Source organism: Dermochelys coriacea, chromosome 27, assembly GCF_009764565.3.
Source record: "Dermochelys coriacea isolate rDerCor1 chromosome 27, rDerCor1.pri.v4, whole genome shotgun sequence".
NCBI classification, from domain to species: Eukaryota; Metazoa; Chordata; order Testudines; family Dermochelyidae; genus Dermochelys; species Dermochelys coriacea.
In genome coordinates, this window is record NC_050094.1 from 8,791,637 (window position 1) to 8,818,620 (window position 26,984).

At 54.9% G+C, this 26,984-nt stretch overlaps 1 protein-coding gene across 1 annotated transcript; it reads left to right on the forward strand.

Moving 5' to 3' along the window:
- COL1A1 (collagen type I alpha 1 chain) lies at positions 1–26,744 on the forward strand. Its single transcript, XM_038385327.2, has 51 exons — positions 1–260; positions 2,518–2,712; positions 3,327–3,361; positions 3,472–3,507; positions 3,736–3,828; positions 3,929–4,000; positions 4,657–4,701; positions 5,057–5,110; positions 5,410–5,463; positions 5,794–5,847; positions 6,244–6,297; positions 6,746–6,799; positions 6,906–6,950; positions 7,255–7,308; positions 7,488–7,532; positions 7,877–7,930; positions 8,264–8,362; positions 8,450–8,494; positions 8,593–8,691; positions 9,200–9,253; positions 9,355–9,462; positions 9,992–10,045; positions 10,599–10,697; positions 11,070–11,123; positions 11,227–11,325; positions 11,965–12,018; positions 12,743–12,796; positions 12,904–12,957; positions 13,092–13,145; positions 14,079–14,123; positions 14,242–14,340; positions 14,840–14,947; positions 15,842–15,949; positions 16,421–16,474; positions 16,569–16,622; positions 17,063–17,170; positions 17,259–17,312; positions 18,381–18,434; positions 18,945–19,106; positions 19,216–19,323; positions 19,856–19,963; positions 20,581–20,634; positions 20,759–20,866; positions 21,347–21,400; positions 21,534–21,641; positions 22,125–22,178; positions 23,160–23,267; positions 23,367–23,649; positions 24,134–24,324; positions 24,466–24,708; positions 25,332–26,744. Exons 1-51 carry the CDS (start codon positions 179–181, stop codon positions 25,476–25,478), a joined length of 4,365 nt encoding a protein of 1,454 aa, XP_038241255.1. The 5' UTR covers positions 1–178; the 3' UTR covers positions 25,479–26,744.
- Positions 26,745–26,984: the final 240 nt, after the last annotated feature.

Genomic DNA, 26,984 nt, shown 5'->3' on the forward strand with positions numbered 1-26,984 from the left:
GGGACCCACCTCTCTGGGATGCTGGATCATATAAAAAGGGAACCTAAGCTCTTGGAGAGTCAGTAGGAGGTTTCTGCTGGGGTCTGGATTGGAACTACATAGTCAGATCATCCCTGTATGACTGGACTCTAAAACAGAACAAAGGGGCCCAAAGAGTCTACATGTCTAATATTTAGACATGTTCAGCTTTGTGGATTCTCGGTTACTGCTGTTGATAGCAGCGACTGTACTACTCACCAAAGGTCAAGAAGAAGAAGACAGTAAGTAAAAACTTTCTCGCTAACTTTCTGTATGAGAAACAGAGATCGACTTAAGTGCCTTTTCTCTTTAAATAGCTTTGCTTACGCGCAGGGGGGAATGTAACATTGCGCTTTGGGGCAAGAGGGCTGCAAAGTTGGACTGGGCTACAAAGAAAAAGTCTGTTAACATTCGTGAGTGGGATTGCAAACCCTACTGCTTTGCATGAGTTGGATGGGAATTTTGCACGCTTTTCTAGTTAGGAAATTGCATTTGCAAGATCAGGTTAGGGAGATGGGGAGAAATGTTGTTTTTTAAAGGGTTGTGTGTCTTCAAATGGGGTGGGGGTGCTGGCAAGAATTTCTCAACCTTTACAGAGCATTTGGAATTGTGTGTTGGTGGGGTGGTGTGATCGGGAGAGGTCAGAAGGGGATTGAATGTGTTGCTCATAAAGTGGGAGTGGACAAATCAAGCATTTGTTGATGTTCGTTCTTCCCCTCCTGAAGCTGCTCGGTGTGGAAAACATCCCCTTCCACAAGCAAAGTTAACCAGCTGCAGAAGGGAACTGGGCGTGTTCATATGGTCTGTGTCTCTTTCAAACATGCCTCTGGCGGGCAGACAAGTTGGATCAATTAGAAGCCCTGAGATTCCTTGCCAAGTTTGGGGGCCGTGGGGGGGGGGGAGCAGCACAATCAGCCTCTAGGAGGGGTTGTCATGGGAGGGAAGATAAGGCTGGCTGGGGAGGGGGGAAGCCAGTTATGGAAAAGCCATTGTGTGCCTTGGAAAGTGAAGGGAGCGGGGAGCGAGCCCAGGGCTGGAGTTTTCTGACCTGCAAAAGCCATCAGGAAAGCATTAGAAAAGTCTCAGATGATTCATAAGGGAAATGTTTTAGAAGCCTGTAACGCGTAGGAGTCTAGACATCACTTCACAGACAAAACCTCCTGGCTGCTAAGGAACTGGATTCATGTTTCTGCAGTGAAGTTTCATGGTGTGGGGGTGTGAAGGGGGAGTGTCCCATGGCGACCTCTGGCGGCCATCACCTGGCCTTGCTCCTGCAAAGCCCTCTGTGGACTGCATCACCGCCCCCTGGGGCCCATGGGGAGCCCTGGGGCTAGACTGTGCTCACTAAAGGGGCTATATTTCCGGGGTCAACAGTCGAATAGGTTTGCTGAGCAAACTCTCTCCCTCCGGCCCCCCATGCTAGGAGTAACACCCCTAATGAGATCCTGTTGCAGGATTTATACCTAGGGTTGGCCTGCCACCTACAGGCGGAGTGACTGACTGCACCCCCGTTCCATCCCGGGCGGGTGTCAACACAGCACTTTCCTGTTGCAAAACCGCTGGCTCCCAGGGACTCAGCCAGCAATAATTTAAACTAGACATGAGAATTTGGGGATGACAGAGTAGAAACATCTGGCCTGTCAACCGTGATCCCGCCCTACAGGATTTCACACGCGAGGAGGGTTTATCCCGTTGGTCTCCCCGCTGCGGGCAAATGATGCCGAGATTTTACCAAACCTGAAACTTGCGTGAAAACAATTCCATGCTAAGAAAAACAGCTGGCCTGCTTTTATTCCCCATCACGGGATGCTTCTCTTTATTAAGCCCACCTCCTGCTTTCCTGGGTCCGATCCATCGCCACCACCTCCCGGCCTCGCCTGCCTGAATGTGTCATATCCTGAATCTATTTACAACCCGGCCTGCCTGGCTTTGCATCCCCCCCGCTCTCGTTCGCCTCCTCACCCAAACCATTTTCACTTGATCCCATTTCCCAAAGCAACAGACAGAAAACACTTCACTCCTCCTCCTTGCCCCTCCACAGAACCCCTTGTCTCTGGACCCCTGCCTCCCTCCTTCCACCACCCCCTCCTAGTCCAGCTCTCTTCCCTTTAGGAGACTTTGCATTTTTATTTGGCTTGGCCTAGGCTCCAGCAAGCTGAGGTTACAGTTGGATGTAACAATTGGCCGCAGGTTTTGTTTAAATTCCAAAGACACTGGAAATAGTTATTGTGGTGTTGGCATGTTTCCTATGTCATGGAGCTGAGCTGATGAGAAGCAGATGAGTGTTTTAAGGTTCCAGGAGAAGGGGGGGGGGAAGGGAGGCCTGTGTTGCGGGAACTGGAGTGGAAAGAAAAAAACCTTTGGATAAAAAAGCAATCGAGTCCAATCAGCCTCTTTGTCCCTGGCTTGGGGGTTCCTCGCCTACAGCTTCTGGGCTGGGTCCTGATTCAGTTCTTTCGCTCCCGACACCCCCGCTCCCGTTTCTCGTTGTCTCTCTAGTTCCATCTGTAAACTGCATACAGGACGGACTAACATACAGCAACAAAGATGTGTGGAAACCTGAACCCTGCCAGATCTGCGTGTGCGACAACGGCAACATCCTGTGTGATGAGGTGATCTGCGAAGACACCTTGAACTGCCCCAACGCTGAGATCCCCTTTGGAGAATGCTGCCCCATCTGCCCTGACAGAAAGGGTACTGACTGACGCTCATGTGCATGCTCTGTCTGTCTATCTAGCCTGATATAAGGTGCTAGGAACCAGGGTATGCTGGCACCAGATACAATCAGCTCCTCCTACACATGCAGAGACAGGGAGGGGGATTGGAGACCAGGAGATCAGCAGAGCCTATCCCGGAGACCTGATACCTTCATCCTCACCCCTGGTAAAGCTAGAACCCCTAGCTGTGGTGCCACGGATAAGACATAGCAAGCCTGCGCCTCTCCTTTGAGCTTCTAGGGCATTTCTTTCTAAAGAAACATTTCAAACGGGACTGATTATTTCTTGGAAGTGGTGCCCAGTGGACCAGTATAAGCTGTGGTGGACTCAATTATGACCTCTCCTTAGCATGCATCACGGGCAGGGTGACAGGCCGAGAGTTAGACATGCAGGTCTTTTGCAGGTAGAACATTTGAGCATCTTTCTGCCAGCCATGTTACTTAAGTAGGTACAGCAAGGGGGGGCGTTTTGCTGTCATTTATACCAGGGCAGCTGGGTTGGCTTCCATGGGCAGGGTGCAGCATGGGGGTGGGTTTTAGATAAGCACATGACTTGCCCCTTTTAAATGACCCCTTGTCCTTCTCCCTGCAGCCTCTCCTGTCTACCCAGAAGCCACTGGAGTAGAGGTAATGACTCTCCATAGTCTTCCTACACAATCCTATTCCCTGTGGTTTTCTGAAGGGTCTTTTCTCTCCATGCTAATTCTCTAAACACCCCTCTTTCTTCTCCCCTCCAGGGTCCCAGAGGAGAACCCGGCCCCAGAGGAGACAGGGTAGGTCTCTCCAGCCATGCTTTGGCTATTGAGCGCTGGAGTTTAGTCAGGAAGTGGGGATGAGGGAGGGGGAAAGACTTCCATGGATGTGTTAAAGAATTTCAAAATTGTCCAGAAAACTTTTAAACCGTGGACATTTGCAACCGAGTCCTGTTACCCTGCCTTGTCTCATGCCCGGATGACACTACTGCAGTACTAACCTCTGAGTTCTCTCCTCTTCTTTCGCAGGGACCCCCAGGCCCACCTGGTAGAGATGGCATTCCCGGACAGCCTGGTCTTCCTGGACCCCCAGGCCCCCCAGGACCTCCAGGCCTTGGCGGAGTGAGTTGGGTTCCAATCATTCGCTCAGTTCTTCCCCGGCACGGGATGAATGCAGTGCAGTATTTTCACACCGGCTTTCCCTTCTTTCTTTCTCCTGCAGAACTTCGCACCTCAAATGTCTTACGGCTATGACGAAAAATCCGTTGGCGGCCTGTCCATGCCCGGCCCTATGGTGAGTGTCCAGTGTCTTCCTTGAGGGGCTGGGGCCGGCCTGATGGCTAGGACTGAAACAGAAGAAGACATTAGGGAGAAAGGAGGGGAGGGAGTGGAGTGGGAGTTACATAGCAGGAAAGATAGGAGCTAGCTTGGCCTAGCTTGGCTTTAGAACGCACCAGGCCAGCTGCATCAGTCAGGCGGAGCAGGGGGGGGCAGCAGATATCTTCCAGGGGGCAGGCACATAACCACCAGCTGGTCGGGGCTGATGTTTTCCTAGAGCAGCTTCACCCTGATTACTCAGGATCGGCAAGGGATACTTGAATTTGCCTTAATCTTAGGACAGCTTGAGATCTGGGGCCTGCTCTCTTTCCCAAGTAGAACTTCTTCGTAGGTGGCTCCATGGATCGGGACCTCAAGGGGTCACCAGGGGCTCCATCCACAAGGGGAGGGGAGAGGTAGTAAAAGATCAGCAAGAGGCGGCAGGGTCCGTGCCGGGGAGAGTCAGCCCCGAGCCAGGCGGCTGCGGGTGGCGAGGGAAGAGAGGGGCCTGCTGGAAAAGAGGAGGTCACCGAAAACTGAGATGGAGGGGAGGCCAGGCCTGGGCAACATGGCAACTGCTCCAGCTCATCTCCTCACCTGACTTATTATTTTCTCTCTCCTCTTCATTTCCAGGGCCCAGCTGGTCCCCGCGGTCTCCCTGGCCCTCCCGGTTCTCCTGTAAGTACCTCACATCTTCCCTGTCAAGAAAACATGGCCCGTTTGAACCCTCAGCCAGCACCTTGTAACTGCCCCCTTTGGGAACAAGCTACCACCGGTGCCCTTTCAGGCTCCTCATCTCCCAGAAACCTTCTCAGCGAAGGGAAGGGGAGTTGCCTGGGGCGGGGGAGTAGAGTGGGCTTGGCTCCCTCCTGGTGGTCGGCGATAGATACCTCGCACCATGGAGTGTGATGGACACGGATGCTCCGTGCAAGGCAGCCATTGCCAGCAGCGGAGGGAAATCGGACTGATTCGTGAGCAAGCTGGATGCTGTTATGTTCGTTTTCTAACCCATCTTCTCCTCCTACTCTTCTAGGGTCCTCAAGGTTTCCAAGGTCCTCCCGGTGAGCCTGGAGAGCCTGGGGCTTCTGTAAGTCATGGTCAATCATCTTCTCACTCTTCATTTTTGTAACGGGATGGGTTGCACACTGAATCTCCCGGCCACAGCCCGGGACAATTCCTTGCACCTTCCCTCTTCTGCTGCTTGGGGGCAGCTGATGCAAAGCCTGGCCTAACTTTGCGGAAAAGACTTCATCGGGGGACGGGATTTCTCTAGCCAAGCCAAGAACCAGGCCCAGTCCTGTTGGGTGAATGGCTAGTGGAGGGTGGCAATGGGAACGTCTTGCCCAGTCACAGAATATTAACACACGTTTCTTCTGCCTGTTCTAGGGTCCCATGGGTCCCCGTGGTCCAGCTGGTCCACCTGGCAAGAACGGAGATGATGTAAGTGTCCTTCAAGATCAAAAGTCCCTGTAGAGAAGTTCCCTGTCCCCCAAAATGCAGGGGATAGCCTTGCTTGCTAGCCAGATATTGATAGCTGTGCTAAGCCTGTTGGGTACATGGCCTTCCTTGCAAGCAGAAGGAGCCAGGTGGGGCTTTGGATTCCATGATGCCTTGAAAAACCGAGAGAAAAGAAAACAGGACCTCTCCCCAGATAGGGTTTTGCGAAGAATTAGGTCCCTTTTCCCGGTGCATTTAGCATCTGATTGGTTCCTGCTGCAAACGAGCTGTGTGGGCTACTGACCTGACTCCATCTCTTCTTCATTCTCCAAGGGTGAAGCTGGAAAGCCCGGACGTCCTGGCGACCGTGGTGCTCCTGGCCCTCAGGTGAGATGTCCCTTCTGTCTGGTTCCCCCCATAGCATTTAGGTTAGGGTGGGTTTTTATCTTTGACCAGCATCATCATTGTGACATGGCTGAAAAGCACTGGCTGGGAAATGTGCCCGAAACCTCTTGGTCTCACTGTGTGGCTTTAGCTTACTTCACATGACAGCCATTCACTGGGGAATATGGTTGGCTCTAGAAAGCTTTGGCTCCAGTCCTGACTAAAGCTGACCACTGTCAATGGCTAGGAGTCATGATCACAGCAAGAGATGGTCATGACCATGGATGCCCCAAGTGTTCAACCTTGCCTGGGGTGGTGGATTCCCCTCTGCAGTAACTGGCTTGATGTGGGGTGTCACTGGTGTCCTTGTCTCTAAATCATTTATTTTCCTTTCCCCAGGGTGCCCGTGGTCTGCCCGGAACTGCTGGCCTGCCAGGCATGAAGGGTCACAGAGTAAGTTGATTCCCTAGTTATTTACACTTGGAAAAGGAAAAGGAAAAGGAAAGGTGTCCCCCTACCGCTCCAAAGTCCTGGAGATGCAGCTGTCTGAGCGTGCACACTCTCACCAGCCCTTGGCCCCGGTGGAAACATAAGCAGTATCTGAGCTGGCCCCACAGTGCCCCCAGCTGGCCGCATCGCAAGGCGATCCTGGAAGTTCCTTTCTACCAGGAGAGGTCTGATGGAGCCCCTTGTCCACGCCACCTCTTGGAGGAATTCCCCACTTCTCATGCCACTCAGCTGGCAAACAGATGGGGCCTTACCCCCTTCCTGCCCCCAGGCACATTGTGAGGGACCGTTGCAAAGCCAGATGATTTTCAGGCATGCCTCCACCTGGGACGACAGTGCCTTCTCCTGACCCTCATCACTAGACACTTGTGTTTCTGTTTCCCCTTCCTTCCAGGGTTTCAGCGGTCTTGACGGCGCTAAGGGTGATACCGGTCCATCTGGCCCCAAGGTAAGGTCCCTCTGCCATGAGGCGCGTTGGCCCTCTCTGTTCCCTTAAAAGTTTCCTCGTCCCCTTTGGGAACCAGCTGTTGACTCTGGCTTTGTCTTCCTTCTAGGGTGAGCCTGGTAGCCCTGGTGAGAACGGAGCTCCCGGACAAATAGTGAGTAGTTTGTCACGCCTTTCTGCTTCCCATTGACAGCAAGAGTCTTGACTAGGAGGTGGTGAGGGGGGCAGGCATTCAGCTTATGGGAGCAGCAAGAATTGAGGTTGTGGGGAGGGTCGAGCTGGCTCTCCGGAGCGCTTGGTTTTCCAATGGACTAGAGAGCAAAGGGGGCAGATTTACCAGCATGAAGCCCCACAGGGTTTGGGGAGCATGGCAGGGGTGGGAGAGCTGGGGGAGAGGGCAGGGTGTAGATGATGATGGTGGCGTCTCGAGATGAACTCACGTCTCTCCTCCTTTCTAGGGGCCCCGTGGTCTTCCCGGCGAGAGAGGCCGCCCTGGTCCATCTGGCCCCGCTGTGAGTATTGGTGCTGCATTGCTGGGCTGCGGGCACATTGAAGCATCCCCTCCGGTGGTACCCCTCTGGGCCACGCCCGCTGGGATGGCTCCAATGTGCAGCATACTCCTCATCTCACAGCTTCTGGGTCTTGTGCCAACCTGTCTGTAACCAGTGTGTCTCTCCTCTTTTCCCGGCAGGGCGCTCGTGGTAACGACGGTGCTCCAGGTGCTGCTGGTCCCACAGTAAGTATTTTCACCTCACACTGCCCTGAGATGAGATGGTTCAGCTGCGGGGCCCTGGCTGTTGGGTGGCACGGCCACAGAGGCACTGGCCGTAGCGACCTCCAGATCGCTCTCCTCCTGGAGCTTTGCTGGCTTGAGCCCCAAGGGTGGCACCAGCATAACTCCCCGCTCAGGAGCTGGCCAATGCCCGGATGGGAAGGTTTCCTCCCTCTGGCCTCTGTTCCCACCCAGGTCAAAACACAGCCCAGATCTCTGGCCAAAGCCAAGATGGCTGCTGTGATGAGAACCCACCAGCCCCGGAGGTTCCTTGCTATCACTTTCTAACCCACTTCCTTCTCACCTAGGGTCCAGTTGGCCCCGCTGGTCCCCCTGGCTTCCCTGGCGCTGTTGGTGTTAAGGTAAGGACATGATCCCCTCTTCACCGGGGGGGGGCACCCCGCCATCGCTGCGGCAGGAGCTTTCCCCGCAGCCGGCTTGGATGGAAGCTGATCCTAGTTTTCATCTTGAGGTTTCATCATAGTTCAAATATACTGTCCAGATGGCCAGGCCCCATAACCCTCACCAAAGTGTGGGTCAGGATCCTTGTGGGTCCATCGGGGCAGCAAGACATTCAGTTCCAGTCAGAGCCCGGTCAGGCCTGAGGGCAAATGGCTTCCGCGGAGCGTGGGTGTGGGGGTGTCTCCCAGCAGTCACTGTGCTCACTGGTCTTTCTCTCCTCTCTTGTGCTCTAGGGTGAAACTGGTCCCCAAGGCAGTCGTGGTGGTGAAGGCCCACAGGGCGCCCGTGGTGAGCCCGGTGCCCCCGGCCCCGCTGGCGCTGCCGGCCCTGCTGTGAGTGGAACTGCACGACCCCTCCCGGCTCTTGCCCGTTGCCCTGTTGTCTCTGGTGATAACCCTCCTCTTGTCTTCTCTCTCTAGGGCAACCCTGGTAGCGACGGTCAACCTGGTGCCAAAGGTGCAACTGTAAGTAGCCGTCTCCTGCCCCTCTGTCCTCTGTAGCCGGTCGGCTATTGGGAGCCAGTTTTTCCCAGCTGCCTCACCATCTCTTCTGCCTCCCATAGGGCGCTCCTGGCATTGCTGGCGCTCCTGGCTTCCCTGGTGCTCGTGGCCCCTCCGGACCCCAGGGTCCCAGCGGTGCTCCTGGTCCCAAGGGTAACAGTGTAAGTGTCCTTCCTCCTTCCCCGTCGCCGCTGAATTAGATTGGCCTTCTTTCCCGTCCAGGGCTAGGCAGGGATGCACCAGGCCTGGAGGGAGCCCATCATGCTTTGTGAATTGACCCCAGCGCCAGCACATCCCCTCCCTTGGCTCCTTCTCTGACTGTCCTTGTGGCATTGCCACTTGCAGTTCAAGAGCCTTCACCTTTGCAGCTCTGCAGCTGCAAGTACCTCCCTACACCCCTCTGTGCCTTATCAGCCACCTGTCTCTGCTGGAGACGTTTCTCCTCCACCCTGGCACAGGGATCCTCTGACCTGGGAACAGCCAGCACAGTTCCCCTCCAGAATATCGAAGGTCTCTGTCCCTTCACGGGGCCGAGCCTTTTGTATCTGCCATTCCTCCTGGAGCCAAAAAGGGGTTGAGGGTGCAACATGGATGGCAGGCAGCATTAAGCCCTTGTTCATGCAGGGAGACGTCTGATATGAATTCGTTTCTCTTTCCTTCTACCTTCAGGGTGAACCCGGTGCTCCAGGCAACAAGGGAGATGCTGGTGCCAAGGGAGAACCTGTAAGTACCAGCCCCGCGGGGGCTGCTAGGAGCTTTGGCTACAGTCTGGTTTGCTAGCCATAGGCAGACACTCACCACTCTGACTTGCTTGCGCTCTCTAGGGTCCTGTTGGTGTCCAAGGCCCCCCCGGTCCATCTGGTGAAGAAGGCAAGAGAGGATCCCGTGGTGAGCCCGGCCCTGCTGGTCTGCCCGGCCCTGCTGGCGAACGTGTAGGTAGCAGCTGTGTTTCCCCTGGAGCTCATGCTCATTGGCATGGTGCTGTCCTCTGGTCAGACCTGGAGCGCTGTCTCTCGGACACAGAAGGGTCCCGACCTACGTTCTCAGTGATCCAAACACCTCCCGAATCTTGGGATGGGAAATTCAGATCTGGACCCAGAACCAAATCCAGATCTGAATGTTGTGACTGGCCACATAAGGGGCCTGACTTGAAATCCCAGCCTGGCACACGCCCAGGTTCTGGGGGGAGGTCAGACCCCGATCAGAGTGGGATCTGAACGTGCCGTCCGGCCCCATCACCATCCCAAACCCAACCAACCTCCTGGAGTCCCCATCCCCCTGAAATTTTCACCCCCAAGGTTGGCAGCTAGGGCCCGTTCCTACTTACGGCAATCCCAGGAGGGGAGGGGAATTCGGATGGGGGGTTCTGTGAAGCTCCCTTTCCATTCAGACCTTCTCCCTGTTTCACTTGCTGGCTGCATGGGCATTTACCTCCCTGGTTTCTCTTGTGTCCCGTCACAGGGTGCTCCCGGAAGCCGCGGTTTCCCTGGCTCTGATGGCATTTCTGGTCCTAAGGTAGGTGCTAGTCTCCGGTCGTTTGCTCCCTCCTAATGTGAGAGAGACAGAAGAGGCTCAGATGCCCGCCACACTGAAATACACAAAGGACTCGGAGCCAGGCTTCCACCTGGGCATCTTTTGCAAGGGGCTTGGGAGCAGCTAAAGCATATGGAAGGGGAAGTCAGGGGGACTTTCTGGGAGCGGTGCATTCTGCCCTGTGGAATCGGGTTTATTACCCAGCCGCTCCCTGGCCCCATCCCCTTTCTTTACATCCCGCGTTCTGGATTTGGAGGTGGGAATTGGCTTGTCTCCACATGGTACATATGCTAGGATGGCCCTTTTGCTAGGGTTATTCACCCCATGGCATAGCCCAGTGATTTCTTTGTGGCCAGCCCTGGCAAAGCCCTTTCAGTGCCCGTCCAGTGCCCACTTGGTGCCATTTAGTCACCCTCCTCTGTCACGTGACACGGTGGGTCCCTGCTGGCTCATCAGGCCGTGCCCGCGAGAAGAAGCGATCCGGGTTTCCACTGCAGTGTGTGACCTCTCTCTCCTGCTTCCCTCCCCACCCTAGGGTCCCGCTGGTGAACGTGGCTCCCCTGGCCCTGCTGGTCCCAAAGGATCTCCCGGTGAATCTGGACGTCCTGGCGAGCCTGGTCTGCCCGGTGCCAAGGTAAGAGCGGGGAGGAGCCGGGCAATGGTTCTGAGTGGGATGGAGGGGCTGCCCGGGGAGTCCCACCGAACCTTGAAACTATTTCTACCAAGCGCCATCTCAAGGTGAACTCTCTGCCCACCCCCTGCCCCCGGCCTCTTCTGGGGCCAGTGCTCTGGGGGCACCCGGCTTAGAGCAACTGCCCTCTTCCTCCGTTCTGGAAGGAGGGTGTTTTAGGCCACCCCACATCCACCCCCTGCAGCGCCCCATCGGCTGCCCTGCCCGCCCTCGCCTACCACATCCTACCATGTTCTGGCCCCGGCCACCAACCCCTCGGGCACAGCAAAGGAGGCCGGATGCCCCATGGCTAACCCAGCTCTTCTTCCTTTTCAGGGTCTGACTGGAAGCCCAGGTAGCCCCGGTCCCGATGGCAAGACCGGCCCCACTGTAAGTCGTGGTTTATCAACGCCCTTCCTCCTCCTTCTCCTCCTCCTCTCCCGTGGCTCACAACGGCCTCCTCTGAACTGTGCCTTTGCATCCTCCACACTAGGGTCCCGCTGGTCAAGATGGTCGCCCCGGACCCGCAGGCCCACCTGGTGCCAGAGGTCAGGCTGGTGTGATGGGTTTCCCTGGACCTAAAGGTGCTGCTGTGAGTATCAACTTGCGCCCTTCCTATACTGTCGCCTGGCCCAGTGATAGGGACGTGTCAAAATGGCCACCTTGAGGACTTCCTGTCACCCTGGCTGCCGCCCGGGAGTGGTTGCATACAAAGCACAAGGGATAAGCGGCCACTTTGGGTACCATTTTTTAAAGAGGGGCATTATGGGGAGGGGACACTCTGGGAACCTTTCCCTCAGGGGTTATCTACAGGCAGAGACAGGCGGCCCAGGAGACATCCTACCATGGGGAGGGGAGATGACAAGGAAAGACAGAGCTGGGGCGGTCATGGGGGGCAACCTAGAGCATCACTAGAACTACCACAGGGCCAGCCCTGCGGCCTGCTAAACCAAGGGTTGTGAGTTCAATCCTTGAGGGGGCCATTTAAGAATCTGGGGCCAAAATTGGGGATTGGTCTTGCTTTGAGCAGGGGGTTGGACTAGATACCTCCTGAGGCCCTTCCAACCCTCATATTCTATGATTTACTGCTTCCTGTCATGGCGCCTTTCGGGCCCTCCTGTGGCTGCATCCTAGGGCCATACAAGAGCCAATCGTCCCCGATAGCCCTTCGCTGCTTGTTCCCGGGGCGTACCGCGTTCCTTCACTGAAGCCATTTTGTTTCCTTTCTCAGGGCGAGCCCGGCAAACCTGGCGAAAGAGGCGTTCCCGGACTCGTTGGCGCTGTTGTACGTATTTTCCTTGGTACTGATGGCCCCTAACAATCTGTCTCTTGCAGCCAGGGCTGGGTCTAGCTGAGAGTTTGCCAGCCTGAGGCCTCTTTCCTTCAAGATGAGAAAGAGAGAATTTACCATGACAGTAAAACGGACCTATATAGTATAGGGCTTTCTGCAGCAGAGCAGACTGGGGTCCAGACTGGCGGGAGGGATAGCTCAGTGGTTTGAGCATTGGTCTGCTAAACCCAGGGTTGTGAGCCATTTAGGGATCTGGGGCAAAAATTGGGGATTGGTCCTGCTTTGAGCAGGGGGTTGGACTAGATGACCTCCTGAGGTCCCTTCCAACCCTGATATTCTATGATTCATCTAGCCAATATCTGGGCTCTGGCCTACCACCACAAGATTCAGTGGAACATATAAAAACTTCTGCATTGGGATGACATGACTATGGTGGCTGGTTCTTCCTACACCACAGAATTTCTTATTCCCTGGATTTCTGGGGCAGAATTTATATCCCTTATGCCCTTTTCTCCTCATTACTAATACCTTGGGGCAATGAGTTCCACAGGTTAACTACATAACCCATGAGGGCAACTTTTGAAGCCCCCTGAGATTTTCTGCTTCTGAACCTTGTAGGGTCGCCACACCTTCCCCGACGCTCATGCCCTGCTCCCTTCTGAGACTCATTCAGCATTTGCGCTGAGCTCTTTTTAACCTCTTCCTCCTCTCCCCCCAGGGTGCTCCTGGCAAAGATGGGGAAGCTGGTGCTCAGGGACCTCCTGGCGCAGCTGTGAGTATGAACCCTTTCTCGCTCCTGCCCTCTGTGCTGGGTTGTCGGGGAGCATACTGCTCCGAACCCCACTGGATCCCTCCTGACTTTCTCCCCTCCTCTTTCAGGGTCCTGCTGGAGAGAGAGGTGAACAAGGGCCTTCAGGTTCTCCTGGATTCCAGGTGAGGAGTGTTCCATTAAAGACCCACACGGGGAAAAAATCCCTCCTGATCAATCATATTTTGTTCCATTTTTCTCACACACACCCCTTCCCCCAGGAAGTCTCAACTCTTGGGTTTTTTTCTTCCCCTCCCAGGGTCTGCCTGGTCCTGCTGGTCCAGCTGGTGAATCTGGCAAGCCTGGTGAGCAGGTAAGTGCCAGGAAACCATGGTGGTAGGTGAGGTTTACTAAAAGAAGGAGAAGAGCTCCGCTTAGTGTCAGAAGCTAAGGAGAGGTGCCTCCATAACAGATCCTGTCCCCTGGAGCCCATTCCCTTGCTTGCCTGCCCCTCATCTTCTCTCAGTGCCTTTCATGGCCGTTCTCACTTCCATAGAGCTCCTGCCCCATTTCCCCCACCCCCAGCCGGAGAAGTTCCTCCAAGGCTGGACGTACGTCCAAAGTGATGAAACTCATCAGATTCCCCCTTAGCCAATGAATGAGGAGAGCTGCCTGCAGACAGGGCCTTGGCCGCCGTCAGACCTTCTACCGGCCCCAGAACTCATCTCAGAGGCCACAGCAACCATGAAACTCATTCAGTCCAGGCCTCCAACCTCTTCTCCAAAAGCCTTTTGTGTGGACATGGGCCCCAGCCGTGCATCTGAACACCTATAAACTGGGGCTGGGGACGTGGCGGGCATTGCACTCTGGATCCAGATCTCAGTTTGGCCGCTTGGGATTGTCTCTGTATTCAGTCCAGATATCCAGCCCGGGGGCCCAAGACCAGCCTTTAGGCTAAGAGCCAGTGTAGTTTCAATGTAACAACTGACGCATCCTCTGATGGGTGAGACCATGCCCTGGCTTTGCTTGGGAGGAGTCCCGGTACTCCAGGACCATCTCCCATCTCTAACTGGGATAATCCATGCAAAATTCCAGTGGTGGAAAGACAGAGGCAGAGTCTGGCCCTGATGAGGATGGAGCTTGGTGCTTAGTTATGGAGGGTGTTGAAGCAGATGTCCCCCCTCCCGGCCACTCACTACTCCACCTCAGCCAGTTCAGTGGCAACATCTGGGCTTCTCCAGCAAGTAGCATGCCCCTTTCCAAGCCCTCAGCCCTAATTCTGCTTTCTCTTTCTCTCCCGTGACAGGGTGCCCCCGGAGACTCTGGTGCCCCCGGTCCAGCTGGTGCAAGAGTAAGTTGCGATTCACTTTCTCTGCTATAAGCAATCTCTAACCCTTCCATCTCTCTTGCATGCTGCCCCTCTGGATGGTGCTGTAACCAGTTTCGGTTCTCTCTCCTCCCTCCTCTAGGGTGAGAGAGGTTTCCCCGGCGAGCGTGGTGTCCAAGGTCCATCCGGTCCACAGGGTCCACGTGGTAGTAACGGTGCTCCTGGTAACGATGGTGCTAAGGTATGTACCTATCTCTCTCCTCCTCCTCCTCCTTCCGCCATGATGGGCAAAGGAGGCTCAGCTAGAAATGGGAGGGGAAACCAGGGGAAAATCAGTGCCTCTGACGTGTCCAGGGGAAGCAGGCTCTGGAACGGGATATGCAACTCCTCCTGCTTTGGAGAGGGCTGAGGCTCGGTGTCCAGCCAGCCAGCAGCTGTCTCGAACCAGGTGCAAAGCAGGAAGTGGGGACTCCATCTTCCTCCATGGAGTTAGCCCCAGTCCTGCGACTGCTGTAGGATTCTCCTCTCTCTGCCCAAGACCCAGGAGGCCCCATTTGGCCTGGGCAGCACTCATGGCCTAGTCTTGCTTGGCTCCAGGGGCAACCTCCTGGCACCGGAGAATGGGGGACGGGTGGCAGCTCTCCGGAAGTAGCTCTCCGGCTTTTGCTGTGATGAGGAAGTAGCTCTGTTTCTAACCCCAACTCTCTTTTTCCCCCCTGCTCTGGCCTGTGGGGCTTTAGGGTGATGCTGGCGCTCCTGGTGCTCCCGGAAACCAAGGTCCTCCCGGTCTGCAGGGAATGCCCGGCGAACGTGGTGCTGCTGGTCTGCCTGGAGCCAGGGGTGACAGAGTACGTATGAGCCCCCCGAAGGCGCACCAGCAAAGTGACCTCAGTCTTCACCATGGAGGCCATGCCTCAGATCTCTCTGCTCATGCTCAGCCTGTGACACCTCATTTCCCCTCTCCACTCTTCTCCGGCCTTCTCTCTTCTCCACCTCCTTGTGTCCCTCTTCTTCTCCAGCTCTCCCTGTGTCCCCTCCTTCCTTGCCTTTCTCTGTCCCCCTTTCCCTTCCATCTCGTCCCCCTCCGCTCCTCTTTCATCTCTCTGCTCCAGCTCCGTCCCCCACCTCCTCCGCCTCTCCTCTCTGCTCTTGGGGAGTCTATCTAGGCCAGGTGCCTGAGCCACTTCAAGGCTTAGATGCCCTCGTCCAACAGTTGCTTTAGACCAAAGCAAACCCCAACCCCCACCCAAACCAAGGAATTTCCGGGCCTTGCCATGTGTGTGTCTCTCCAGGAGTCCACCAAAGTGCCCTGGTTCTTGCCCAGCACACTGCTGGGGTCTCTGCTCCACGTGGCCTAGTTATGCCCTTGGAAGAGGTCTTATCCACCAGCTTGAATGGCTTGGAGAGCTGACATGGCCAGCACTTGGAGGCTGCACTGTCTTTTTCCATTGGCCAAGCTGACTGGCTAATGGCCCGGACACTTGGCATGAAGGTCTTCCAGTGCAGGGCAGATAAACAGAGGGTGAGGATGTGGGTGGGGAAGCAGGAAAGCAGGTGGGTTTCCATGGGGTGAGTCACCGTGACATGAAGAGAAGCAGGGGGACAACACGGAGACACTCACAGAGGTGCATTGTACGTGTGCGGACACACACACACACACGCACCCCAGAGCTGGCACAAGCCCCCACCCCGTTCCGTGTTCCGTAACCACAAGGTAACCTTGCCTTTCCCTCTCTCCCCAGGGTGACGGAGGTCCCAAGGGTGCTGATGGATCTCCCGGCAAAGATGGCCCAAGAGGTCTGACTGGCCCCATTGGTCCCCCCGGCCCAGCTGGTGCTCCTGGTGATAAGGTAAGGATCGCCCTGTCCCCTTTCCCTGTCCCCTTGGAAGGAGCAGGGCAGTGACTCTGTTATCCTCTTGGGCACCTGAGCTGGTACCTCGGGCCCCTGGCATTTGTGCAAAGGCCAGTGCCCTTTATGCCCAGCAGCTCTTGACCCGGTTTGTTTCCTGGGAGATAGAGAGGAAGGCCCCAGCTGATCATTCGATGCAGAGGTGCCTCTAGATCTACCCAGTGAGAGCATGGAGCTTCATCAGCTTCCCCCGGGAATGCTTCCTACAGCCCCGGCCTGCCCAGTCAGGGCTGTGTCTAGGGGGGTTTCTGCATCCGTATCCCCCATTTCCAGTGAGGAGGCATCTTCTCGCTCTCCCCACATCTCACGAGTGACCCCCGAACTAGCCTGCCTCGCCCCAGAGGTGCCTCCGAAGAGCCATGGTTTGCCAGGCCCGAGCCTTAACCTCCTCCCTCTTCTCTCCTTGCGCAGGGTGAAGCTGGTCCCTCCGGCCCTGCTGGTCCCACTGGTGCTCGTGGTGCTCCCGTAAGTACCGTTCCTCTCTGATCGGCTTCAGAGGCAAAGATCAACCCCTCTCTCTCCTCCCTGACCCCGTCTCTCTTGGTTCCTTCTCTTCCAGGGAGATCGCGGTGAGCCCGGCCCACCTGGTCCCGCTGGATTCGCTGGCCCCCCTGTAAGTATGATGGTTAAGAGGTGGTCCTCACTAGCCCCAGTGACTCCTCCCCTTATCCAGACCTCCCTCGGGAGGATGGTATTCAGTGGGGCGGGCTACGGGGGTAATCCCATGCAGCAGGGCTCTGGGACGGAAGCAATCCTACCGTTGCGATACTGGGAGCGCTGTCCATGCGTACGGAGATGGGACTCAGCCCTGGCCCGTGGAGTCACCAGGTTGTCCTACACCAGGCCTCTGATGGGGAACAGGACCAGTCCTACGTCCTGTGATCCTCTGGCTCCCATGTGGGCTCAATGGGGTTTTCCCCATCATGACAGCCTAGTCTCCTGAGCCCGCGTTTGTTCTAAGAAGGACCATTCCCCTGCCACTGTCCACTCCTACCTCCACGAGCTCCCTGCAGGGACGCTGCCCCTCACCCTCCGCTCTGCTCTCCTCTACAGGGTGCTGACGGCCAGCCTGGTGCTAAAGGTGAAACTGGTGATGCTGGCGCTAAGGGTGATGCCGGTGCCCCAGGCCCTGCTGGACCCACTGGTGCTCCTGGCCCCGCTGTAAGTGACTCTCCACTGCCCCGATCCCTCCCCGTTCGGCCAGTGTTCCGTTCCCACCTCTGATGTCCTGCTCCTTCCTCTCTTGCAGGGTGCTGTTGGTGCTCCCGGACCCAAAGGTGCTCGTGGTAGCGCAGGACCCCCTGTGAGTATTTCCTCCACCTTGGTGCTCAGCCTCTGGGCTGCCAGGGATGGGAGCCACCTTGCAAAATGTCCCTCTCTTAGCAACAATGGCCGTGCACCTTGATACACAGGCAGTGGGGTGCTGGGGAGAAATGCCTGAGCTCTTGGCCAGTTACAGATTGGCTTGGGCTGACAATCAGCTGGTGAGTCCCCCATGGGATCGCTCTCCAGTTTGCATGGGGCAGTTTTCACTCCTCTTCTGATTCGCCTTATCCCACCAAAATTTGGCTGAAGGTTGCTTTCCCACCCCGCCCCAGCTGGAGCATGTGAGAATCCACCTTTCCAGCACAGCCTATGCCCTGGGCCTGCTTTTTGCCCACCCCCGCCCGTCACTGGGAAAGAGGCAGTTTGGGAGCCAAAAGGGGGATTCTGCTTTCTGAGTTTGTAGCAAAATGCAAAAAAAACCCTCCTCCCATCCCTCTGGGAGTTGGAGCAGCTTTTTCCTTGGGTCGAGAAATATTCTGCTTCCATTTGACTAGAGCATTAAAATCAGAACCTAGGGGCAACAGAACGAATGCCCCTCTCCCACGAATCAGATCATTTTAATGTGGCTGTCTTTTTGCAGCTCAGAGAGCATGTCCCTGCCATACACCTGCCCGAGTAAAAGTCATGTAGTGTCCCGAGCATTCATGGACCTCTTAAGATTCTCTGCATGGAGGGAAACTGCTCCGTGAACGAGCAACGAGCCATGGTGTTGAAGCAGCCCTGCAGTCCAGGGGCCACAGCTGGCTGAGTATTTAAGCCACTTCCCTTTAGCCATGAACACTATATGTCTGGAGACTTAAAATTCCACCTGAGCTTCAGAGAATGTCTCTTTGTCCAGAGCTGGCTGGATTTCGCCCTGAGGGGCAAGATATATCTGGAAGATCAGGCAGCGTCTTAGGGCTGCCTTGACCTTCCACCTTGCCATGATGACTCTCACTCTCACCCTCAGCCCATGGGCACGGCAGCGTTTTGGGCAGTGCTTGTAGTACAGATCTGTGGCTAACAGAGCCGTGGGACTTATGCCTTCTCTCCTCACCTTGTGCAGGGTGCTACTGGTTTCCCTGGTGCTGCTGGAAGAGTTGGTCCCCCTGGCCCCTCTGTAAGTATCTTTGTTTTGATCCCCTTGCTGGTGGCATAGGGAGAGGGCTGACGGCATTGGGCACTGAGCCCTGCTGGCAGGGGTGGGGCTGGGGAGGCTGGTGGGAGATCTGCCATGGGACTGCCAGCCTCCAGCAGCTGGGGAGGATGGGGGATGGTCGTCGTCAAGAGCGGGCAGCCTGGAAGCCAAACGGGGAGGAGACGGGACCCTTGAGGGGCATGAGGAGCGATGGAGCTGGCAGGAGGCATACCAAGGCCCTGCCGCAGAGCTTCCATGGTGCTTCTGAATGTAATGAGGGCTCCAGCGGGCTGATGGTCCGGGTAGCCTGGTACCACTTGCAGCCCAGCAGTGGCTCTGTCTGCCCCATGGTGGCGCTGGAGCATGGAGCCAGGCCTTCTCTCCCCTCTGCTTGAGGGGGCTGGCAGTCATAAATCAGCACCCCTTGGAGAAGGGTTGCCTCTCAAAGTCTTGGGCTTCGCTGCCTGACCTCACCTCTCTGCTCTCTCCCAGGGAAACATTGGTCTCCCTGGCCCACCAGGCCCCAGCGGAAAGGAAGGTGTCAAGGGACCCCGTGGTGAGACTGGCCCCGCTGGCCGCACTGGCGAACCTGGCCCCGCTGGCCCACCTGGACCTTCTGGTGAGAAGGGCTCCCCTGGTGCCGATGGTGCCCCTGTAAGTACCCGTTCAGTCCTACCTCAGGCCCCTTGGCAGGTGTCATTGGAGCGCGTGCCCCGGAGCAAGATGGGTGAGTTTTTTACCAGAATCTCTCTTTCTCCTCCAGGGCGCTCCTGGTATTCCAGGCCCACAGGGTATTGCTGGACAGCGTGGTGTCGTCGGCCTTCCCGGACAGAGAGGCGAGAGAGGTTTCCCTGGTCTCCCTGGCCCATCTGTGAGTATGAGGCCAAACCGTTACGCCCTCAAGCCGAACCTCAAAGGAGGCTTGTGGCTTCAGCCCATTGCCCCTGGCCAAAAAGGATCCAAGCAGGATTGGATCTCACGGCCCAGCCACTGAGGCTCAGACCTTCTCTTGGCATTCGCAGGGCAAGGAATGGGTGGGAGAGACAGGAGCTGGGCACACTTCACTGCTGGCGTGAATGGGAGCTCTCCATGCAAGGAATGGAGTCCTTGACTCTTCCCCCTTGTCCAGGGGAGCTGCTCTTGCCAGGAGATAAGAGAGGAGGAATAGTGGGGAGGGACCTGTGATCTTATCATTATTATAGAAAGGATGTTGGAGCCAAAACTCCAGCCCCAAACTCTGAGGCCCTTGGGAGTGGGATCCAGTTTGGGATAGGGTTGTGTCATCATTTGGTGGCGGTGGGAGGGGATTCAACCCTTCTCCCATCACGAGCAGGTTCTTTGGTCTCAGCTGCACTGCCCCCTCTTCTCTAACCCGGGCTGGTCTCTCTCTTGCTCCTCCCCAGGGCGAACCTGGCAAACAAGGTCCATCTGGCTCCTCTGGCGAACGTGGTCCTCCTGGCCCAGCAGGACCTCCTGGCTTGGCCGGACCCCCTGGTGAAGCTGGACGTGAGGTGAGCTGCCACCATGCTTGTCTTGTTAGGACTCTCCTTTGCCCAAACACAGGCAAGGCCAAGAAGTGCTAAAAGCCAGGGTGGATTAGTCTCCTGGCTGCCCCTGGGGGGAATCCTGCAGGCCTGCTGATAGTCACTAGAGGCAACTTGTTGACATCAGGAGCTCCAGATCCCACCACCATCTCCAGGAGCAGCACTAAAGACAAGGAGAAATTAACCCTTTCCATGCCCCTGGGCCAGCACTCAGAATGGTCTGCTCCATTGAAGGGTAGGACAGACCTTGCCCCTGGCCTCCTGCAGGGGCTGGTGCCAGTGAACAATGGGACAATGCCCGGAGCGCAGTGCCCGAGAGATGGGAGAACAGCCAGGATCCCGGGACGGGATGGTTTCCAAAGGAGCTGAGTACAGGAGGGATCAGAGAAGGAGCCAGTTCCAGAGAGAAATGGAAGCCCTATGGGTCCCTTTCCCCGCCCCTTTCTCTTTTGATCTCTAGTCCTCACCCATCTCTTGCTGCTGTCCCAGGCCTCCTGGTTAATTCGTCATGCCTTGGCTGTTTCTTACCGAAGGCCTCTCTGTCTTGCTCATGCCTAACACTGGGTCTCTCCGCTTCTCCTCAGGGCTCTCCCGGTTCTGAAGGTGCTCCTGGTCGCGATGGAGCTGCTGGTCCCAAGGTGAGTTGGACCCCAAAGGGTCATGGCAATAGGCTTGTATTGGTGTGGGGGTGGGGGGTTGAACTTCAGGCGAACATTAACTTGGTGCTTTGCTTCCCTCTCTCCTCATCCTCTCCGGAAATAGGGTGACCGTGGTGAGACTGGCCCATCTGGTCCTCCTGGTGCTCCCGGTGCCCCTGGTGCTCCTGGCCCTGTTGGTCCCGCTGGCAAGAATGGCGATCGTGGTGAGACTGTAAGTGACACTTCTTTACATTCCCCTAAATATAAAACCCACTCCCTGCCCTGAGCTGGGAATAGAAACCAGGAATCCTGCTCCCAGTCCCTTTCCCTAACCCCCAGCCAATGCTCATCCCCAGAGCTAGGAATAGAAGAACCCAGGCATCCTGCCTCCCAGTTCCCTGCCCTAACCAGGGGACAATGCTTATTCCCACAGCTGGGAATAGACCCCAGGAACCGAATTGGGGAGATATGAAATAATTAGCCCAGTTATCAAGACAGGATCAAGCAGAGCAGCTGCCTGCTCTAACCACTAGATAATACTCCTTTTCAGAGTCAGGCCTTGGACCCAGGAGTCCTGATTCCCAGTCTGCCCTGCTCTAACCAGCAGGACGCACTCCCCACTACAATGCAGAGAAATGAACACAAGGGTACGTTAATGATCCCAGTGGATGCTCTAACCGTTGCCTTTCTCTCTCTCTCTTTCCTTTCCTAGGGTCCTGCTGGTCCCGCTGGCCCCGCTGGCCCTGCTGGTGCTCGTGGTCCTGCTGTAAGTTATGGGTTCAGATTCTGCTTTTTATTGATATGGAAAAGCAACTGGCTTGGCAATAACATTGCTGAGCAAGGGGCAGGGTGGCATCCTTCCCAGCCACTCAGTGTGGTGACTCTGCTTCCTCTTCCAGGGCCCACAAGGTCCCCGTGGTGACAAAGGTGAAACTGGTGAACACGGTGACAGAGGCTTGAAGGGTCACAGAGGATTCTCTGGTCTCCAGGGTCCACCTGGTCCTCCCGTGAGTATGGCTGCCTCCCGCGTCCCCGATACAGCCGGCTCCAAGAGACAAGCCTATAGCAGGTCTCTGGAGAGAAGAGTATGGACCCTCTTCCTCACTGCCCCAGAGAATCATGGGAGAATCCTAGTGAAGGCCATCACCTGATGAGGGAGATGGGCAAGCCTTGGCCTGCCCCAGTTTCAGGCTGCCCTTAGACCTTCAGCTCACGACTGTCCTCGCCCATGCAGCAGCTGGGAAAGCCAGGTGTCCAGCCTGTTGCTGTTGCCTCAGCCCCTTGATCTTAGGACACAGGCCAACAGCTGTCCCCTAGAACCTCCAAACCTGCCCTACTGTTTGCCCTCTCTCATGAGCTTCAGCCGTGGGAGCAGCCTAGCTGATCAGAGCCCAGTGGGAGTTTCTCATAGACGCGGTGGTTTTATTAGCATCTCTGCACTGGCTGCAGCGTCGTTGCAGAACTGACGTTTGCTTTCCTGTTTGGGGCAGGGTTCTCCTGGTGAACAAGGTCCTTCTGGAGCTTCCGGTCCCGCTGGTCCAAGGGTAAGTACCACCCCAGTGAAGCCAACAGCCACCTTCATGAGCCCAGCCGGTGCAGAGGCCTGAAGCCTTGGGAAATTCCGGGCTGGGTGCAGAGAGCTCATGAATGAAATACACAGCGCCGTTTTCAAACCAGGGTCCAACAAAACAGGTAGCATCATCTTTTAAAGGTCAGATCCTGCCTGATCCCCGATCTGGGGTGGCATGGATATCAGCAAGAGGCAGAATATGGACCATGGTGTAGCCAGTAGTTTAAAAACCATCAGTGTAGCCTCTGAGCATACAGCACAGACTCCTGTAAGCACTGGGCATGTAGACCATGGGCCTACTGCTATCAAGGAGACATGAAACCCAGGATAGATGCCTGCTGCTTTCTACTGACCCTTTACTCTTCCACCTTAGTAGGGAGGTGCCTTAATAAGAGAGAACCTGCACAGTGTGGGTCAGTCTTAAAAAATCCTGTCCCAGACAGAGGCGATGTTGGGAAGGGAACAAAAATGATCCAGGGGACACGGACACTTCTACAATCGAAGTCCTCCTGTAGCTATCACACCGCCTGTAAGGAGATGTCACTGTAAGGTTCGCCCAGCACTCACTGTGTGGCGAGGGCTTCCCAGACAGATGGCAAGGACAGGGCCTGGTTCTGTTCTCAGCTGGACCTGGGCAAATCCAGAGTGATTCCAGTGGCTTTAGTGGATCTGAGTGCATCTCCAGTGGAGCTCGGTCCTTGGTACTGTTGTCACTGGTGCTCTATTAATTCCTGAGACGGATAAGAATAGCCAGAGGTAAGCTAGATGAGAGAGCTGGGTGGATGGAACAGACAAGAGAGGTGGAAGAATGGATGGTGGACTGGGTCATGACTGAAAGGATGGGACAGTTGGCATGTTCTCCCTCGGTCTGTCTTTCAAGCTGGACACGCCTCCACCCCACTTTCCTCTCTCCAAAACTCACAGATCTCATTTTGTGTTTGTCTTTTCCTCACAGGGTCCCCCTGGCTCTTCTGGTTCCCCTGGCAAAGATGGTCTGAATGGTCTCCCTGGCCCCATTGGCCCACCAGGTCCACGTGGTCGCACCGGTGATGTCGGTCCTGCTGTACGTATCCCCCTCTGGGGCTCAGGCGGTTGGGATCTGCTGGCTGCTGGGTGAGAGGGCTTCCTGCCTTCAACTCGCTCTGCTCTCCTCCTCCGACAGGGTCCCCCCGGACCTCCCGGACCCCCAGGTCCCCCAGGCCCACCCAGCGGCGGCTTCGACTTCAGCTTCCTGCCCCAGCCTCCTCAGGAGAAGGCCCACACCGACAGCCGCTACTACCGGGCTGACGACGCCAACGTGATGCGTGATCGTGACCTGGAGGTGGACACCACCCTCAAGAGCCTGAGCATGCAGATTGAGAACATCCGCAGCCCCGAGGGCACCAGGAAGAACCCAGCCCGTACCTGCCGCGACCTGAAGATGTGCCACAACGACTGGAAGAGCGGTGAGCTTCCAGCCTCATCCTGGGCGCATCCTCATTGAGAATCTCCTCTCTTAGCGGCCTGTCTTGCTCCCCTTATCCTGCCCTGCCTTTAGCCACCCTCACTAACTCACACGCCTCTTCCCTCTCCTCCTCCATTACTACTGAATTCCTTCCTTCCTTCTTTTCTTCCTCCATCACTCTTTCTTTCCTTCTTTCTTTCTTTGCCCATTCACTCGTCCTTCTCCTTCCTTCCTTTCTTTCCCCATTCACTCATCCTTCTTGTTTCTTTCTTTCTTTCCCTAAAAGAAAAGGAGTACTTGTGGCACCTTAGAGACTAACAAATTTATTTGAGCATAAGCTTTCGTGAGCTACAGCTCACTCATCCATCTCCTTCCTTTCTTTCTTCGCCCATTCACTCATCCTTCTCTTTCCTTCCTCATTCATTCGTCCTTCTCGTTTCTTTCTTTCTTTGCCCATTCACTTGTCTTTCTCTTCTCCCCGCCAGGCGAGTACTGGATTGACCCCAACCAAGGCTGCAACCTGGATGCCATCAAGGTCTACTGTAACATGGAGACTGGCGAGACTTGCGTCTACCCAACCCAGGCTACCACTGCCCAGAAGAACTGGTACATCAGCAAGAACCCCAAGGAGAAGAAGCACGTCTGGTTCGGCGAGACAATGAGTGATGGCTTCCAGGTGAGCTAAGGGGACTGGTGAGGTGGGAAGGGTGGGAAGAGAAGGGGTTGGATCTGGAGACTTGGAATGGGGAAAAGGACCTGAGGACTAACATTGCTTTCCTGCCGGGGGGGTCTCTCTCTCTCTCTCTCTCCTCTGCAGTTCGAATATGGTGGTGAGGGATCCAACCCAGCTGATGTTGCCATCCAACTGACCTTCCTGCGCCTGATGTCCACTGAGGCCTCCCAGAACATCACCTACCACTGCAAGAACAGCGTGGCCTACATGGACCAGGAGACTGGCAACCTGAAGAAGGCTCTGCTCCTCCAGGGCTCCAATGAGATCGAGATCAGAGCAGAGGGCAACAGCCGCTTCACCTATGGAGTCACTGAGGATGGCTGCACGGTGAGTCTCCTACTGCCTTTGGCTCTGCCAGCACAAGTGGTACCAGGAGCTGGTGCACCCCTGCCTCCCCAGGCCCTTGAAATGAGAGGGTGGAGAGGGTGATGTGGGGTTACCAGCTGCAAGAGGCAGAGCAGAGCTGTGAATCAGTCTCTCCGGCCATGGACATGACTGGCAGAGTTCTCTACAGCCTGTGTAAGCCCCCTAGGCTGGTACAGGCTCGTATATGGTGGCTCAGGAAGGTGACTTGCCCTAGATCCCACCATGAGTCAGTGTCAGAGCCAGCAACAGAACCCAGGAGTCCTGATTCCCAAGGCCCCTTCTAACCTCTGAGTTGGGAAGAGAACCCAGGAGTCCTGATTCCCAGGGCCCCCTGCACTCTCTGAGAGCTGGGAAGAGAAATCAGGAGTCCTGATTCCCAGGGTCCCCTCTAACCTCTGAGAGTTGGGAAGAGAATCTAGGAATCCTAATTCCCAGGTGCCCCCTACCCTAATCACTAGACCACCCCTTGTGCAATGCTGTCTCCGATGCTTGGGCAGAGGTTCCTTGCAGCCAGCTTTGCAGCTTCGAGGAGCTGGTCTATCAGCGACCCTAATATTCTCCTTTTCCTGGTCCCTTCCCCACAGAGTCACACAGGCACCTGGGGCAAGACAGTCATCGAATACAAGACAACGAAAACCTCTCGCCTGCCCGTCATTGACGTGGCCCTCATGGACGTTGGCGCGCCAGATCAGGAATTCGGAATTGACATCGGACCCGTCTGCTTCTTGTAAACCGGAGCTAAAACCCCCCCGGAAAGAAAATCAAAAACAGCCAAAAAGGAGACAATTTCACATGGACTTGAATTCGTGTTTTTTTCTATTCATCATCTCTAAAACTATTTTGTTTCCATTAAAAAAAAAAGCATTAAACCAAAAAAACAAAAATAAATGACTTTTCAAAAAAATGAAGGAAGTGGGTCCACTTGCTTGACATGGTTCTATTTTTTTTTTAAATCCCTGAAGACAGATTGGGGTTGGTTTGGTTATTGGTTTTTTTAAGTAATATCTTGGGACCACTACTTGCACAATCAAAACAAAAATCCCATCCAAAATCAACCCTACCAAAACACCCAAATCACAACAACCTGCTTTGAAAATTCTGCAGCAACAAGAGCGATGCTAAGCTAGTCCAAAATGGTTTAGACCCTGCTCCCCTGCTCCTTTCTACTCCTCTCCCACCAATGCAAAAATCTCTTTTTATAACCTGGAGTTGGAAAAAAATACCAAAATTAACCTACAGCCGATCTCTCCCTGCTGGTGTCTTTACTATATATATATTTTTTATACCACTGAAAGGAAGGCACTTAAAATCGTGTGTAATGGACCTTTTTTTTTTCCTCTCATTTGTTCAGGTGGCAAAAGAAATAAATATGAGAAAAACTTCAAATCCAAGTGTCGTAATTGTTTTCCTAAGCAAAACCCAGTAGTGTGGAAAACAGCCAAGATCTGTCATTTGGTGCGTTGACTCTTAAACCGAAAGAGCTTTTAGCAGAACAGCTGGGAGATAAAATCCGCTTAGAAACAAATCCAATGTTTTGTCGGTGAACAATGAAGGGAAAAAATGAATAATAATAATAATAATACCCAAAGCAGAGAAAATGTAATGTTCAAAATGTATATTATTGTTGTATGGAAAGTTACCTCTCAACTGTGTTTTCCAAGTAGTTTTAAGTTGCTTTGGGTTTTTTTTTAACTGACACCAGGCTGTGGAGAAGGGGGCTTGGCTTTCAGGTTTCAATCAAAGGTGCTAACTTTGTCTTTTCTTTTTTTTTCTTTTTTTCCGTTTGCTGTGTTAATGTTTTTCAGTTCTAGGTCCCTTTTCGTTTCTTGGTTTTTTGGTGGTTTCAAACTCCACAAGCCAACGCATGGAGAGGCTGCGATAGGGACCGATTGGTGCTATAGAGATAGGACTGTTGTTTTCAGGACAGAAACTCAGTTCTTTTGCTGCCCAGGGTCAACTTGTGAATTTTCTGAAGGTGCTATTTAAAAACAAACAGGGAAAAAAACCCCTAAAAACAAGGATGGGAACTAACGCAAACTAGATCCAAGTAGCCTTGGAAGGGAACGAAGGTGTGTGCAATCCTATCTTTCCAGTTAAGCAGGTGGATTCCAGTTCTGCTTTCCCTCTTCTATTCATTCTCTTTTCCCATCCCTCTGTCCTTTATCCCTCCTTTATCCTGCTGCCTCATCTCTTCCACGCACACTCCTGTCCCCTCTCGCTCTCCCGCCATCCTCCGC